Source organism: Gallinula chloropus (genome assembly GCF_964237585.1).
Source record: "Gallinula chloropus genome assembly, chromosome: 4".
NCBI classification, from domain to species: Eukaryota; Metazoa; Chordata; class Aves; order Gruiformes; family Rallidae; genus Gallinula; species Gallinula chloropus.
This window is the reverse complement of record NC_140088.1, coordinates 57,193,210-57,210,873: the sequence shown is the minus strand read 5'-3', so window position 1 is coordinate 57,210,873 and position 17,664 is coordinate 57,193,210. Positions and strand designations below refer to the sequence as shown.

Sequence of the window (17,664 nt, the reverse complement as noted above, 5' to 3'; positions counted from 1 at the left end):
TGGCCAAAGACCTGTCCTGTCGGCACGGGAACTGGGAGAAGAGCTGATGCCTGCCAGCTGAGCCCGGGTGAGCAGCTGGCTCTCAGAGTACCTGTTGTGATTAAAGAATGGCATAAGGGAGCCTGGAATTGCTGCTTTTTTCAGGTATGGATCTGCTCCTGATGTCTGCCTTTGGTCTGCAGGGCTGCACGTGGCTCCTCGGTGACAAGAGGGTTGTTACCTGAGCTCCTTTGTGAGAAGGAGCCTTTTATCAGCCTCTGTTAGAGATTGCTGATTGTCTCTTTTTAAGAAAATAAATAAATAAATAATGTATCTTCTTGCTGCAGCAGCACTGTGTTTTGTCACCAAGAATACAGAAACTGAAGTTTCTAGAGAAGCAGGTAATCTCGGAGACAAGAAAGTAAGTTCCAGCTCAGAGCTACCTGCTACTGGGTCACCCCTCTGGATCAGAGGGAAGCAGGCTTAGGCCTAGGAGGTGTCTCAAGTTGAGTTTGTGCTATAATTTGACTCTCTGGGATGTACTAAAATACCTTGATTTTCCTTCACAAATTTGAAAAAGCTTTTTTCCTTTTTTTTTTTTTTGGTAGTAATTAAGGTATAAGTCTTAACTGTTGAAAAAGTCAAAGGAAATCCATGGCTACAGCTCTTCAGTGGTCAGAGTGAGAGCTGTGAGAGCTTTTTGACTCTTTCCACGGTTGCAACAATACCTGCTAGGATGGCCCATGCTTTTTTTTCCCAGATGCAGCTCCTGGGTTTTGAGGCCTTTGGGAAGGCCAGTTGCTCAGCCTTGCGAGGCCGCCTGTTTTGGGTGCACGTAGGTAGCCTTCTCCTTAGCTCAGCCCCTTTGGATGCGGAGCTTTTGCTGTTTGTTAGCAGTGGCTGTGTTTTTCCTCCTGGAGCTGTTGCAGTGCATTGCTGGTGCAGAAGCAATCCATCAGGGATTTCTTACCCTCTGCCAAGCACTGGAGGAGCAGCATAGCCAACGTGTCTGGTACGAGAAAGAGAAGTGGTGGGAACCCCCACTTTCCTGTTTTCCTTACCAGTTGTCTGCCCTTGTCCTTCAGTCGGAACTGGGGCTCGTCACTTTGGTTGTGCTGGGAACTGTAGGGTATGTCTTCTGTCCCAGAGTCCTCTGTGATTTCTGTCTTTTCACTTGATTGGATAGTGTTTGTGGAAAGTGCTGCTGTTGTGGTGAGGTAATGAGTTGCACAGAGCCAGTTAGAAGATGCTTTGTTTCCCTCTGGCACAGAGCTGTGGGTGCCTGAGGAATTCACCTCTGAGTGCTTAAAAAACCCCCCTGACAATTGCTGAAGTGTCTCCTTATGCTGGGGTGCCACATTAGATGCCTCTTCCTCACACCACACGTCATCTGCTGAGAGCATTTGGGCAAGGAACGCAGGTGTGGGAGCAGCTGAACCTGCAGTGGGGGTAGGTGGGCTTCACGCTCACCTGAGCCCCAGGGAGAACTTGTTCCTTTTGCTTTGTGTACTGGAAGCATGAAAACTGTATTTTTGGATAAAGCATTTCTAAGTCATATAAGGGATATTATTTTTATTTTTTTTAATAAAAAGGTGCAAGATTGAGTGCATGTTTACTTGCCCCAGATCAAAGGTTTTGAACACTAAGGTCACTATCTGTTGAATGGACCCTCCTCTTGGCACTCGTCTGTCTTCAGGCAATTGAAGCTCCTGCCCTCTTTCTCTACCAGGTTTACTGTAACTTTTTTTTTTTCCAGGAGAAAAATATATACTAAAATTCTAAGCAATTAAATGTTCAAGCCATAAAATCATGAGTGTGGGAAGACCCTCTTCACAAGTTTTAACGTATTTGTATGTAAAATGATGTTTGTATGAAATATTTTCATGGTTGAATGAATACTTAAAAAAAAAGTTCCAGTAAGATCTAAACCAAATTTAAAAGGATGTCTTTTTGTAAGATGCAAGTGTAATTGATTACAAGTAAGTAGATTATTATTATTATTTTTTTTTTTAAGGGGAGATGCAACAAATGATCTTTACAATTACAAATGGTCGTTTCTGCTATTTGGGAAAGTATTTATGCAGCGTTGCACACTGCTGTCATAAATAATTGCAATAGCAAGGCCAGACACATCTTCAGGACATACCTCTCAGCTTGTCCCACCATGATACTGTACAAACGGATATCCCATCCCTCCTTTCTGCGGGTTTCCTCCTAGAAAACTTTTCCTACTGTAACTGTACTGAGTTTAACTCTTGAGCTAAGATCTAGACTAAAATTGTGTATTACTTAGCAGGTTCTGCTGGGCCTTCTGCTATTTTAATACTCTTTAGCCCATAATTACTGGGTGTCTCTGTTCTGAAGAACTAAGTGCTAAAGAATAATCCTTGGGGTGAGCTTATACGTGTGTTAACAGTTAACCCCAGAGTATTTAACTTGTATACAGTACTTGATAGGTGTTTTATGACATTTGTACTCGAACTATGAGCCTTACTGAACATCTGTAGGTTTATTCATGACTTTTAAAAAATGGATAATTCTAAGAAAGATGTTTACATGAATGGTGATTGCCCTTCCTTTGATGTTACGAATGAGGTTTTTATAGTGTGTTTGGGTGTATGTGCAAGGAAGTAAGAAAAATGTTTCTGGGGAAAAATAGACTTGACAAACATTTGTAATAAGTGAATTTTAAAGATTGCTTTAATTGCGCTATGAAGGCAATGCAGATATTAAAATATTCAACAGAAGTGTCCTCTCTCCTTGTTATTTGCGGGCTGTGTGGTCTGGGGCATCCTCTGATCTCTCCCCTGTGTGGCTGCTTTGCAGCCACAGTCATTGCAGGATTTGGTGCGCAGCAAACATGCGTCTGAGGCCATGGTATGTTAATAGTGACTGAGGAGCAGAGCGCTCCTGACGCCACTACCTCCTTTGTTGTGGGGTTTTTACTGGCACCTCTGCTGCTTTTGTTACTTCTCTCTGTGCACGAACACGGGCTTTAGTTGTGGTGTAGAGGGACATCCTGCCTGTGTGTGCTGAAGTGCCTTTAACAGCTGTATTTTCAAGCTTGTCAATGGGCCCTGGCAGACTTTTCTCTTACTGTTGCTGACCCGGGCAGCGGGACAGGGTGGCAGCAAGCAGCAGCGATGCCATCTTCTAATTTGGGGTACACGTCCTGCTGGGTCAGTGGTGAGGAAAAGGGTGGCGCTTGGTGCTTGTCCTACCTTCCTCAGCACATCCATGCCCTGCCCTCCCCTCCTATGCTCTCTGCAGTCACAGAATCGTAGGGGTTGGAAGGGGTCTCAAGCGATCATCGGGTTCAACCCCAAAGTTCCTCAGTCGGGATGGGAACTTGTGGCCTCTTGCTCCTGTGTCCTGGGTGTGGGTGAGTAAAGGCTGTGCACTCCCTTCTCTGGGCGGGGGCTTTGCCCTTGGTACTGGCCAGTAAATGGTCACAGTCCTAAGGCTGGAAGGATGCGTGCTTGCTCTATTCCTGTTGTCTCCAAGCTGCGTGGAAGATGATGCTGTGGTAGGCTGGCTTCTCCATCCTCGGCTGGAGGTGCTGTGGGTTTATTTAAAGAACTGTCACTTGATTTCTTTACAGCCTTTAAAGGGTAGGCACGCTTTGGCGTGGAGCTTTTTAAAGCCAGATTTGCCTGAAGGCTCCTGCGCTTCCCAAGGGCGAGAGGGGACCAGTGTGCCTGGGTGAAGCAAACACGTCACACACGTCACTGCCATTATAGATAGATAGATATAGAGAGAGGGTCTTCCCTAAGTTAGTGTTGGGCACAGGCATTGTGTGAAGAAGCCCCAAGAAGAGGCAGAACTACTGCCGGCGAAGGGCCGCCCCGCCCGGGGCCCGGCAGCTCCCGGCCGAATCGCGGGCCCAGAGGCAGCCGGAGGGCTCCGCGGGGTGCGGGGCGGAGCAGCCGCGTACCCTGCGCGGCTTCTGGCCGGGCGTTCCCAACCTCTCCGGTTTCTTTTCGCACCCACGCGGAACCTTTTTTTTAAGCTCAGGAGGCGGAGTCGGGGCTCCACCCGTACCTGGCCGGAGCTGCCGTTGCCGCCGAGCAGCGCCCGCCGGTGAGTGCCCGCCGGGTCGGTGCAGGCCAGGTGCCGTCGAGCCGCCCGTCCCGCCGCGGGCGAGGAGCCGGCGGCAGCGAGGGCTCCAGCCGCAGCCTGGGCGGGTCCGGCGCGACGCTTCCCCGGCGAAAAGGGAAGCGCGGGGGGGAGCGGGCGGGCCCCGGTACCGCGCCCGCGGTCTGGGCCGGGCCAGTCTCCTCGGTGCGACGAGGCGAGGCCGCGGCCCCCGGCCTGCTCGGGGTTCGGCAGGCGGTGGCTGCGAGGGGCAGGAGTCGGGTCTGGGGTGCCCGGCGGTACAGGCAGCCCTGGGCAGCCGGCCCTGTGGACTGCATCCTGCCCAGGGAGGTGTCCGCGGCTTGCCTGGGCACTGCAGGGAGGAAAGGGGGGTGTCAGTTGCTCCCTTGCGAGGGGCAGTGGTCTCAGAGCCGCCCGTGAACCCCCCACGCTCCTCTCGGCAGCAGAAACCCCGAAGGAGAAAGCTTTGCAGCAGGGTCTGAGGCAAAGATCACACATCCCTGCGCAGAAACATCTGAAAAGGGGCCCCGGGCACCCGCCTGGCAGCGGCGTGAGGGATCTTCTCAAAGGACCGCTCACCTTTGCTCGCGTTCACTGCGGCCGATCAGAAAGAGCTGAACTCTGAACTGGTGGACGTGTGGTCCCACTGTACCACAGGCTCCGTGCAATGACCGGTGCTCACTGAGTGCTGATGCTCCTGTCCGTCCTGTCTCCTGCCTAGGCAAAGCTGTTCTCCCCATCGCCGAAGGGCCACAGCGCTGCTTCCCGGCCTGCGCCTGCGGGGATTCATGTGTGAATCAAAGCGCGATGGATCGCTATCGGTATTTCATCTTCAATCAGAGGAGCATGGTCGTGCTGGGTCTGCTCCAGATAGCCTTCAGCACAGTGTGTGTCGTCAGCGGGTTCATTGATGGTGTTTTCAGGACAGAGTCTCAGCTGGGCAAAACCAGAGCTCCAGTTTGGGCTGGGATGGTAAAGTTGCACCGTTTTTTCCCTATGCTTCGGTTTGTCATGTGGGGTTTTCTCTCACTGCTACCTACTAGTACTCAGCTTGGGGCTGGGAGGGAGGCCAGGACTTCTTGCCAGCTTTTCCCTGATTTCCTGCTTTGAACCCAGATAATGAAAGCTTCCTTATTGTGTTATAGCCAGGAGAACACACTCAGGCTTCCCATCGGAAAGCTAACGCAGAAAATGGGGCATAGTGGTAATTGTCTGGGTTCTTGGCAGAAGCACAGTGACTGCTGAGAGCCCGCCAACGACTTGGGGTGGGGGAACACTTGGTCTCCATATCTCCATGATGATCTGCATCCCATGGTGCAGTGCCGCTAGTTCCTTGTACCACAGTGAGGAGTGGGCAGTGGGCATCCTCCCTCCCTGGTGTTCGGTGCCCAGATGTTGCTGTTTTGCCCCGGTGAGCTGCAAGGGGGTCATACTGAAGTCCTCCCTCCCATCCAGAGGCCGCCCAGCTCCCTTCAGCAATAGCTTTCTTCTTAGGGAAAGCTGTTCTCCCCATTGCCAAAGGGCCACAGCGCTGCGTCCCAGCTTATGCAAGACACATAAGGACTTGGGAAAGCAGCGTGTGTTTTTTAGCATTTAAATCAGACTTAATCAGTCTTCTTATTTGGGTTGAGCCATAAAGCCAGTCAGAAGATTGCTGCCATAGGGGTAGTGAGTGGGCAAGATGCATTTCACACAGCGTCCTGCCCCCAGGAGATGCTGCAGAGGAAAACAGAAGGAATCGGCGGTTCTCTTTCCATTTCTGATCCAAACCTTGAGGCTTTTCATCTGCTCTTTGGTAGTTTATCTTCTGAATCTGATACTTGCCTTCCAGTTACCAAGTCCCTTTTGTGCTCTGCAGGTCATGGGAATCCCAGGTGTCCTGGCTTTGTTTTCTTCTCAGAGGAAGAATCCAGTTCTTGTAAGCTTGGGGAGAGGGGTCAGGGGGTCGGGTGGGGCGGCAAGGGAATTGTGTGTGTAGGGAGCGGGAGCAAAATATTGTCAAGGGCAATGGAAACTGGCTTTGATAGGGTATGAGCTGGCTGGTTCTCCTGCAGGATTGCAAGCTTGTTTCCTTGAGGTACCTTCCTAAATGCTGTTCCATTCTTAAGTGGAAGGAGAATGCAGCATTGTCCCACCTTTTGCTGCAGCAGATAAGCGCTGGCTCTATTGACAAGCAGAAATCTGTAAAAACACTTGCTTTTGAACTGATTTCTTACTGTCTTCCTTGCTGTTAGTAAGAGTTGTGTACACTGAAATAGGACACAAGTCGATTGACTTTCATTTCCTAGGCAGGTCTACCCAGACATGTAAACTTCGTGGAGGTGCCTTGTTTGTATTTAAGAGAGAGATCTCTAAGAACAAAACCTTTGGGTTCACCTAGCACCTGGGGTTAAGATTTGGGACACAAGTAGAGCTCAGAAATATGGTGTCGTGGAAACCTTTGCTGCACTGTGTTTGTCTCCCACGTGACTGTTGCTACTGGGTACTTCTTGGTGTTATGGGGCGCCGGAGGCTAGTGCCTACAATGCTGCTTCGTACCTGTTTCCTGCATCAGTTGCAGTGATTTGTCAGAGGGTAGCTTTAATTCCAGCTCTCCTTCTTTCTCTCCTTTAATTTTCCTGTCCAGGTGAATGCTCTGGTAGTTGCTTCCATCATCTCTTGTGTCGCCATCCTCATCGTCATAGTTTATAGCTCACTCACACTGAACTACGGGGAAGAGGAGGAGCTGAGTTCTGCCCCAGTCCATGTTATCCACACAGTAAGTATTGATACCATTCTTATTAGTGGGGAACATGACTGTCTTAATCTGCTGACACTACTAGGACAGGACTTGGAAATAGAACCACACTTCCAGGGTGCCCAAATTAGCGCCTGAAGCAGTGCCTGCAGCGGGGCTCTTGTTTAAAAGAGATAATAATTGTGTAACTTTGCAGTTAAGTAACAAGTTAGGAACCAAAACCCACACAGGACTAGCGAGACCTTGCATAACGAGTCACTGCCTTTCACTGCCGTGTGGCTAGTGTTGGTGGCTATGTGAACGAGCACCTGGGTGCCCTCTGAGAAGCAGCTGCTTGAAGGCAGTGGCTGGTGATCCTCCCCCTCTACTCTGCCCTGGTCAGGCCCCTCCTGGCGTATTGTGTCCAGTTCTGGGCTCCCTGGTATAAAAAAAATCAGTGATCTCCTGGGGAGAGTCCAGAGGAGGGCTACGAAGATGATTAAAAGGCCTGGAAGATCTCACTTACGAGAGAAGGCTGAATGAACTGGGGCTGTTCAGCCTTGAGAAAAGAAGGCTAAGAGGGGATCTTATTAAGGTTAATAAATATCTGAAGTGTGGGACACAGGGGGAAATGGCCAGCCTCTTCTCAGTGGTCTGTGGAGACAGGACAAGGGGCAATGGCTGCAAGTTGGAGCACAGGAAGTTCCACACCAATATGTGGAAGAACTTTTTCACAGTGAGGGTGACAGAGCCCTGGGACAGGCTGCCCAGGGGGGTTGTGGAGTCTCCTTCTCTGATGATATTGAAGACCCATCTGGATGCCTACCTGTGCAACCTGTCCTAGGGACCCTGCTTTGGCAGAGGGGTTGGACCCGATGATCTCTTGAGGTCCCTTCCAACCCCTACAATTCTGTGATTCTGTGCCCAGAGGCACACACAGCAGGGATGCACTGAGAACCGCTGAAGCCAGCTTTGCTGCTGCTGCTGCTGCTGAGGGCAGAAGGGTTTGGGTTGCTCCAGGAGGACATCATGGTGCTGCTCGTGAAAAGGAGCAGGTGCTGGCCATACCCCTGGCCTGGCTGAAGGCAGCATTTGGCAAGGCTCGAACCTTCCATGGTGCCTCAGGTGATAAAAGTTACGGCAGTTGCAGGTCCTCTGCTTAAAACTGGGTGTTACTTCAAGTGCATCCGCCACAGCAGTGCTGAAGAGAAGGCATGAGATACCCCTCTTGTGCCTCAGATGGGTGCAAGCAGTGGCTTCCTGCAGGAATGAAGAAGACATTGCAGGTAGTTTATCACGGGACAGGTGGAAATACCAGGCTGCGACGGTGCCGCAGAGCAAGAGGACATTTCTCAGCGTGAAGAGGAGCAGCCATTCCTTGGGGTTCTTCTCGTTGTTAAAGCCATTTCCAGACCTGACACTGTTGCAGAGCATCTCATGTTTAATCAAGAACCTTTTTTTTTTTTTTTTTCACTGCCTGCTCTTTTCCTATTTGAGGTTCACACTTGGCTTGCTCTTCAGAGCACAGGAAGAGAAGCCTTAAATAGCACTGAATCGGTCGCCCACGATGCCGGCGCAGCATTCTCGCGGGCAGTAGCAGACGGGAGCGCCGCTTTTTCAGTGTGGCTTTAACATTTCCCTTTCTGCTTGCAGAAGTTCGTGCTCAATAAAGTAGTCAAGGGTGCTAGCATCACCATGCTAGCTGCATCGATCTGCAGCACTGCTGTTGTGCTGGTGATGGCTTACCTGGGATGCCGGAGTCTTCCGCGCTGCTCCTGCTACGATAGCGTAACTGGGATGGTGAGTGAGGAGCCCTGGGCACCCGTTTATTTGTGCTGAGTGTGGGTGGGAGGGGGAGAAACTGAGGGGAAGATGGGTTTTTCTCCTAGAAACCGAACTTCATCGCTACCCTGGTCACCCCAGGGTTAATTCTAAGGAATTTAGTGGATGTTAGAAGGGTTTCATGCTTTTTGATTTTTTTTCCTTTTACTACTGCCCTCTGATTTATGGTCTTGGGTAAGTCCTAGCCTGTTATCTCCATTTTCCAAACCAGTAGCACTTAAGCTACTGCAGTCCCATTTCCGATGCACTCCTGCTCTCCTCAAAACCTGCTCCTCCTTCTCTCACTCTCAACCCAGCAATTGCTCCTGGTACAGCATTTCAAAGACTTACTGGTACTTACACACCACGATGCCTTATCCCTAGAGCTAGAAATCAAATAACAAAAATACCCTCAGTGCCATGTGTGAAGTGGTGGTGGGAGGCGGGGGACGACACACCACATTTTACTGCCAACTGATGAGACACACACTGTGTGTGTCTCTGCTACATGAGCTCCATAAATGCCAACTACTTCTCTACTAGAGGAGTTCTGATGCTGTATTAAAGCACATACATCCGACCAGCTCGTTTGCCAAGGAATTAATGGGTACAGGTTACAAGGCAGCTGTTCTTGACTCAGGAAACCAAGTGTGTAATGTCAGGCTGCTTTAAACTTCCAGGTTAAAACTTGTTAGGAGTAGGCGACTACGCAGACTTTTTAGTTGAGTTCAAGTACATCTTCTTGAACCAACTCATGGATGAGTTTTTAATGGCATTGTTTCATTCACAGGAGTGGTTGAGACCCAGTGAGGACCAAAATCAGGCTGTTGAAATGATTTGCGCTGTGCAAAGTGAGTAATTCTTTCCCTCTTTCCATGCATATGGATATCCACTAAGGACATGGAAGGAACATCATGAATGAGCTTTACATCCCACACCAAAATCCTGACCACCAAAATACTCTGAGCTGAAAGGAGCTCAGGATTTTGTGCAAGTGTCTACACCTGGTGCAATGGTTTCCTCTTTCTTTCCCCACACAGGCCCTGGGGGCAGAATTTTTAACTTCCCAGATCGATTTCCAGCCCAGGACTTAGATGCAGAGGAAGACGCATCCAAACCTCCACCGTATATCAGAATGACTTGAAACAGTGCTCAAACAGTTCAAAGCTGCTACTCTAAAAATATGGCAAGATGGGTGTAAGATGTTCCTACTCTTTTAAGATCGCTATGCACTTTTCTCTAGCCTTTTGAAAAACACACATGGAAGGCAAGAACTATTGAATGCCCAACGTTCAGCAGAGAAGACAGTGCAAAGGGGAAGATCTGTGGATGGCTTTAAACGTTCAGACTTTGTATAGTTAAAATACCTCATTGTGTCTGGAAAGCGTGAGCAGTTATTTCCCCCAGCTTTTATATGCAAGTCAGGTTTTATTCCACTAGAATTCATTGTTCCATTTGTCTAGCAGTGCTAGCATCAGGCATTCAAACATTAAATGCAACTAATTTTTAAAAGAAACTGGTTGTGGAGTGTTTCCCCCGCCAACTGCTATCTTGATTTCTCCTCCTGACCCAGTGAGTTACAGTCTATGATAATACAGTAGTTATGAGTTAGGATAATACAATAGTGAGGGGAGGGTAAGGAAGGACCTGCTTCGGTACTGAGTCTGAGTGCTTATCTTTCTCTTCTGGGCAGGGGGGAGAACAGGTGAAGTTTATGGTACAAGCCTTGTCAATGCCGTTCAGGTACCTCTGTCAAAATGTGGGTTCATGTGGGGTGTACTCGTGTCGGTACGACTGGTTTTAGTGCTGAACTGTTGTGCTGGAGTGTGGCAGGAGCCGGAGCTACAGTTGCTCCTTTCACTGAGTAACTTAGATACTCCAAATTCAGTTCAGATTTTTCTATTTTGACTTTTGAGACTGAAAGTTTAAACAAATGGTTATTTGGGGACCTGTTCTGCTAAAATTTGTTACATATCTAGACCCTTGTTGTAGATCTAGATCTCCTTGTAGAGATTCTCTTAAGACCTCTTGGTCTAGACCTGTAATTATTCTTTAGAGGACACCTTGGTCCTCTAGACCAAGGAACTACAGCGTCCAGTCACCTCCTGAGGTACATGGCATTCTCATATGTACTTTATGATGACTTTCAGGTAGGCTTAGAGCTGCCTGTCGAGTGAACGTCTTGCCTGCGGGCCTGAGGCATGAAGTGGTAGATTACTTATTCCATGGTGTAAATCAAGAGAGTACATTCATTTGAACATGGCTTGGAAACTTAAGTTCCTTTTTTGAGAAAGTGCTGTGGATAGGAGGATAAGCCATGCCCACCACGAGGAATCCACCAGGAATGACCTCAGATAACATTTATCTAATAAGATGCCTTTCCTGTTCTCAAGGGAACAGGGAATTAAATTGTTCTTGATTACTCTTTTTTTCCCCTGGAGACTGAAGTATTTTTTATAACACTTAATAAAGGGACCCCAGGAGCTAAATGAACACCTTCACCTGATAGAAACACTGTACAGTCAGAATGCCAGGCAGTCTGCTGAGTTGGTGCTTACCGCACATGCACTTAAAACGCCCTTGGTTCCCAAAGAGCTTGCCACAGCTACCTCATCAAAAATTGGCCTTACAGTATGGTATAGTAATGGCATGTGCGAGCTAACAAATCTTGTCCTGCTTCATAGTCTCTTGGGATTAGTGAGGTGCAGAGGTGGACAGTTAGATTCTATTAAATTGCTTGTAAAACTCGGACTGAACATCTTCAAATGTTGAAGAGTGTGTATTTGGAGATGTTTTTCACATTTTGTTGTCATCCTGAACAGAAAAATACCCTAAGCTGTGTGCTGAGGCTGTCCTAGTGACCACTGGTACCCCTTCGTGCATAAGGCACTGCCCAAGCATCTCCTTTACTGACTTCAACCATTAAGATTATTAATACAACAAAAAGTACTGGGATCAAGGGAGCAGTCCTAACCACTGCGCCGCCTCTGCAGCCCTCCTGGCTTCTCCTGCTGCCCAGCTTCAGCCGGGGGAACTGCCCCCCCCATCCCTCAGTAATTGGGCCAGCACCTCAGCTCAGGGCTGCGGGTCCTGCTCTGGCACTGGAAATTTTGACCATTCGCCCCAGTAGCCAAATTCTTTTTGGCTCTGGCTCTAAGTACCTTCACGTGTTTGGCTACACCAGCCCCAGCGCCGGCGGTGTCATTGTGGACATCCATTTGGATGTATCAGCATTTGGACTATTATATTTAATTGTTCTGAATTATAGTCCAAACACTGTAATTCCAAAAGGGATGCTGTGCCTTTGTTCCCTGGTGTAGTGCCTGTCAGCAGGCATCAAAGCACCGAGCATGACTACTCTCCCTATCCTCAGATGCTTCTGGCATAACTCCAGGCAGCCTGTGATCAAATGTTGGGGTGGGTTTTTTTTTTTTTCCTCCTTGATTAACATAAACTGCTGTTCTCCTACAGTAAGTGAAAGTCAGACTCCTTGACAGTGACTGCTAATAGCTAACAGCCTCATGGCTTTGATTCTTCTTTAGGCAAAGCCAGATCTTTGTGTCTTTGCACAGAGAAACTTGCTGGAAGTGGTTTGTTGCTAAAACGCGCTGCTGGGCCGCTGCAGCGTTTGTGAGCGGGGGTTCTGCTCCCATCCAGGCATGCTGTCCTGTAACAGGTCATCACAGGGGTAGATGGTACATACCCAGTACACCTCAACAGCGTGTGACTGTAGGTTGTACAGAGCAATGAGCAGTTATTGCAAGGGCTTGGAATGTGCACATCTCCCTCTGCTGCTCCCACCTGCAATACTGCATCCAGCTCGGGGGTCCCCAGTGCAGGAAAAACATAGAGCTTTTGGAGCGAGTCCAGAGGAGGGACGTGAAGATGACCAGGAGGCTGGAGCACCTCTCCTATGAAGACAGGCTGAGAGAGTTGGGCTTGGTCAGTCTGGAGAAGATAAGCCTCTGGGGAGATGTAATTATGGCCTGCCACTACTGAAAGGGCAACCTACAGGAAAGTGGGAGAGGGGCTGTTCACCAGGGACTGAAGTGGTAGGAAAAGGTGGAATGGCCTCAAGCTGAATGAAGGTAGGTTTAGATTAGATGTTAGGAGGAAATTCCTTACTGTGAGGGTAGTGAGGCACTGGAACAGGCTGCCCAGAGAAGTTGTGGAAGCCTCACCCCTGGCAGTGTTCAAGGCCAAGTTGGATGAGGCTTCAGGCAAGCTGGGCTAGTGAGACATGTCCCTCATCCCTGTGCCGGGGGGAGGCAGAAGTAGATGACCTTTGAGGTGCCTTCCAGCCCAAAGCATTCTGTGATTCTATGATTCTATGAGGTATGAAAGCCACAGGACTGATGGAACAACGGCTAATGCAGCTCAGGTCCTTCCGGTACAGCTCTGAGCTGTGAGACGAGTGCCTGGTCCCTCGATTGGTGGCATTTAGTGACAAGCAGACCTCTGCTTGTGGCAGGAGCTCCTTCAGCTGAGAATCAGCCTTGTGCTGAAAACACCCAACACAGCCAGATGCTGAAGACTGAGTGTGTGAAAAAGGAGTGTGCTCTATGCTACTTCTAAACAAAAATGCACATCATTGATTTGGAAGCAGCTATAAAGACCTTGATAGCCATATTCTGTGATTAGAATACGTCCTTGGTTGGCAGGACCCCAGGACCCAAGCCGACATCCCCCCTTCCCTTCCCAGCATCCAGGTTTAGGCAGAATCCTGCAGCTGCTGGGGAAAGGTGCAGCTGCACATGGCGGGATGGCGGGTTGTATCCAGGGCTGGGTTTAGCAGTAGTTACCTTGGCACAGGGCTGGCAGAGCCACACAAGCACAGCCCAAGGGAAATAAACAGAAATTCCAGCTTCTGCCTGAGCCCGGAGCTGCTTCTGCACCAGAACGCTGTGCAGATGTGGGTGCTGCACCTTAGTCGTGCACTCCTTACACTTCACCACTGAGGCTCAGCAGTAACTGGGCATTTTTGGAGAGAAATGATAGCTGCAAGTGTGCCTGGGATTGCCTTGAGGCCAAATGTCCAGCACTTCTCTGGGGTGCCCGAGAAATGGCTGCTCTGCCCTGAGCAGCCTGTAGGCAGAACATCGGCACCTCGTTTTTGTAGGGGGGTTACATGCCTGGTTCCTTACCTGGTCCTGCACTATAAAACTACATGGCCATCAAGTGCTTCATGCTTGCTTTGTGTTAGCATTATTTCTGTTAGCCAGAGACCGTATGTTGACACCCAAAACCTGGGTTTCTATCCTCTTGAATAAGCTGAGCCACATGTTACCCTGTGTCCTGCCGCATGGACCGTGGCACCGAAAATCCCCAGGCTATAAAAGCGAAGGCTGCCAGCCTCCCCGTTAGCAGCGCAGCGCCGGTGGCAACCCAGCGCTAATCACAGCTTGATCAGGGAAGCTGGTTCTGTGAGTTAATGTTCAACCCAGGGCAAAGTATTTTTCTGAATCCATTTCCCCCAAAGAAAGGGCTAGAAGGTGCCGGGGAGGAGGGGAAGAGGAAGGGAGGGAGTTCTTCATCACTGTGAGGATCAGAGAACTGTTTCAGGTACATGTTGGACAACTAGTTTGGGACTTCTCTGGTTTTGTAGCTTCACTTCCAGGCTTGTAATTCAACATTTATATCATGTTGTTTGACAGGGACATTGTGCTCTTTATTCCTCAGCCTCACTGGGTCATTTGAATGTTTTTGGGCTGATGTGGCATGCGCTGGACACCGTTTCCTACCAACATGCAGTTTTGCTTGTGTTGCCCCGAGGCAGTTTGTGAAGGGTGCAGGGCAGTACCCGTGGGTGCAGGTCCTGCCCTGTGCTGCTGGGTTGCTCAGGGTCAGGGCAGGCGGCTCTGCTGGGCATGAACCTCTTGCCCTTTGCTGGCAAAAGGCAGCGAGAAGCCAAAAAATCAAAATACAGCTACAGGCTGAAAACAGACATGGCTCCTGGCCTGCAGCTGGAAGGTTTTTCTTTTCTTTTTGTTACAGAAGAACACACCTCATATCACTGTAGCATGGCATACACTTTCTTTGGAGTCAGTCTGTGCAATTTCTGGATCCTTATGGCTCCCTTGGGATTGTCTATACTTTTCCAGCACTAACTGTCTGTAAGCATGTGGTGTGTAAGCTCTTGGCCTCAACCCTGACCCGAGGAGGGAAAGCTTGTCAAAGCAATCACATTTCCCAGCCTTCCCTCGCAGCTTTTCTGTAGGGACAATAACCTCCGTGTCCTGCACCTCTCCAGGCCAATCTACCGGAGACACCCTACGAGCCCACATGGCCTCCCTTGCGCTTTCTGAGCCCTTGCAGCAATGGCACTTGGCGTTTTTCCTTGCTTGCTTTTTTTTTCTAGTTAAAGCTGTCAGAAATGTGCGTTCTCTTTAACTGGCATGACATTTATACGTCGGCTGGTGTTTGTTCTCACTTGCCAAGGTCTTTGCCCGACCCATATCTCAGAGGAGTCGCTTCTGTGCCTCTTGCTTTGTCCTGGCCAGGCAGCCTGGCAACCCTGTTTGATGCAAGCGTCAAACATCAAACAGCCCTTCACCTGTACAGCCCAAGAGCGGGATCTCTAAAGCAGACACTAGCACCAACCTCCTGCACGTGTCATGGAGCATGCTGTCACCTCACTGCCCTAACAAAAAAAGTCATTCTGCACAAGCCTGTCCTGGAAAGTGTTGGATTACAATGCCAAAGGATGTGTGCTTACCATGTCCCCCAATATACATATATATAGTTAAGAGGACATGATTTAGCGTGAGATATATATATTTTTTATACATTTATAAATATATATTTATATTTAGGGGGACTATAACTATAAATGTAAATATAAATATAAACAAACATAAATATAAATATATATTTAGGCAGACATTATTTAGGCGGATATATATGTCGACATATATACATATGTTGACATTTATACATATGTTGACATATATGTCATATATATATGTCAATATACATATTTTCGGGTCATCTTTTTATATAGATATTGGCTCAATGATACGTAATAATGCTGAGTAGATTGATACAGTTGTAGCTTAAGAGACAATGTATTAATATAACTTTAATATAAGAAGAATTTGCATGTTTTGAGAATAGACAGGATTTGTGTGTTTTAAGAATAGATTGCTTTTGGATTTTAGTAGAATATGGCTGCAGCTGTTTGAGCTGTTTTGTGAAAGCAGCTACAAAATTTAACTGTAACAGTGGAATAGGCTTGAAGATCAAGAAGTGAAGATAGAGGAGTCATAAATAATGAGATGAGTGACCAATTAAGAGACAGAGTGTATCGTACTTTCAGCTAAAAAGGGTTCCTAACTAGTTTGTGTAGGAATGTGTCTTTGAGCGCAGGAATGTGTTTTGGTAACTATGGAGAAAACCATAAAGAGCATGCACGCTGAGAGAGAGGAAGACGTCCAGCCTTCATCCCTGAAGACCAGGGGAAGACACCCTGAGTATCACTGAGCATGCTCTATCTGTGAGGAGCTAATGTAAATGACTTCCTGGAAATAATTTGCATAACCCTGCCTTTTCTTAGCAATTATAATGCATATGTATAGTTAATCTGTATAAATGTGAGAAATCTGTCTTTAATCAGGGCACACATTCAGAGGAGTGATCCCCTGTGTGCCCAGCGCTGTGATAAAGAACACCTGCTTCACAGTCACCAGGCTGGTGAGGTTTGATTCTGGCTTTCCAGGGCTTCAATATAAAGCACGTATCTTATCGTTAGATATTGTCACCTATCACCATGCCTAAAACTGAAATCCAAGTTCAGTGTTTCAGGAAAGCCAAAACTTTGGAAACAAATGATTCCTTGAGCACAGCAGAGCCGCTGCAGGCCTGGGAAGCCCAATGAATGGCCTGCCAGCCCTGTGCGTTTATCAGCAGCACCCCGATGCTAGCCTGGTATCGAAGTTAGGGCTTTGTGGTGGTAAAGAGGATGAATAATCACATACAGGAACTCGGAACATCCCCTCTGATTAGCAAATGGGTTTTGTTTTTTAACCTGCAGCTGCACAGCAGAGCCGCTGCAGGCCTGGGAAGCCCGATGCACGGCCTGCCAGCCCTGTGCTTTTATCAGCAGCACCACGATGCTAGCCTGGTGTGGAAGTTAGGGCTTTGTGGTGGTAAAGAGGATGAGTAATCACATACAGGAACACCTCCCTCTGATTAGCAAATGGGTTTTGTTTTTTAACCTGCAGCTGTATCTGTAGCTGCTGAAACCAGGAGCCCTTCATTGCCTCTGATTTAGGGGTGGGGTAAAAATACCGTGGAGTAAATGGAAAAGGCTGTGGCGTGTATTTTAGGGTCAGTTTAATTGTCTTCTTGTTGCGTGCCCTTCCTGGAACAAGCCAAGCACCCTAGGGGGAAGGAGTACAAAGGAAAAGAAGAATGTCACCCCCAAGCAAGTGTGTAGGCGTGAGGGATGGGGCCGGGAAGTAGGTGCGGGGGAGATGGGATGTCACCAGACTTTCATGAGAGCAGCCAAGACTGTCATCCCATACCTCTGCCTTTCTGCAGGTGCCCCAAAGCCAAGCCTGCCTGCCCCAGCATAGGGAAGGACATCGGCCTTGTTGGGAGAGGCACGGGCAGGTGAGGCAGGGCTAAGGGGTGTCCCTGAGTGGGCAGGGGCTGGAGAGCATGGCCGGCCAGGCTTTGCTGGCCAAAAGCTGAGAAAAAAAAACAAACCAAAACAACAACAAAACTCGCCTAAGAATGACTGTAAGGGCAGGGTCACATGTTCCCCCACTCCACCACCAATTACTTGTAGCTTGGAGGTCCTCCCCCCTAGTTTAGTCACAGGCAAAAATAAATTGTTTTCAGTTAATGTGTATAGGTTTTTTACCTTAAACCTTCAGTAAATCCTACCAGTCCCACCATCCCACTGCCAGGACTTAAGTGGTGCATAAAAGACAACATAAATTTTGCTGGAATTTGCCTTCTGCCAGCTTCACTCAGTAGCAGTGAGCTGCACTGAGCAGCCAACTAAACTTTGGTTCATTATTTTAATTGTTTTGGAGGATTTTTTTTGTTGG

At 48.5% G+C, this 17,664-nt stretch overlaps 1 protein-coding gene across 1 annotated transcript; it reads left to right on the top strand.

Moving 5' to 3' along the window:
* The first annotated feature begins 4,875 nt into the window (after positions 1-4,875).
* LOC311191545 (uncharacterized protein) lies at positions 4,876-10,127 on the top strand. Its single transcript, XM_084263755.1, has 6 exons — positions 4,876-5,046; positions 5,933-5,992; positions 6,701-6,832; positions 8,444-8,590; positions 9,402-9,462; positions 9,652-10,127. Exons 1-6 carry the CDS (start codon positions 4,882-4,884, stop codon positions 9,753-9,755), a joined length of 669 nt encoding a protein of 222 aa, XP_084119881.1. The 5' UTR covers positions 4,876-4,881; the 3' UTR covers positions 9,756-10,127.
* The last annotated feature ends 7,537 nt before the right edge of the window (positions 10,128-17,664 follow it).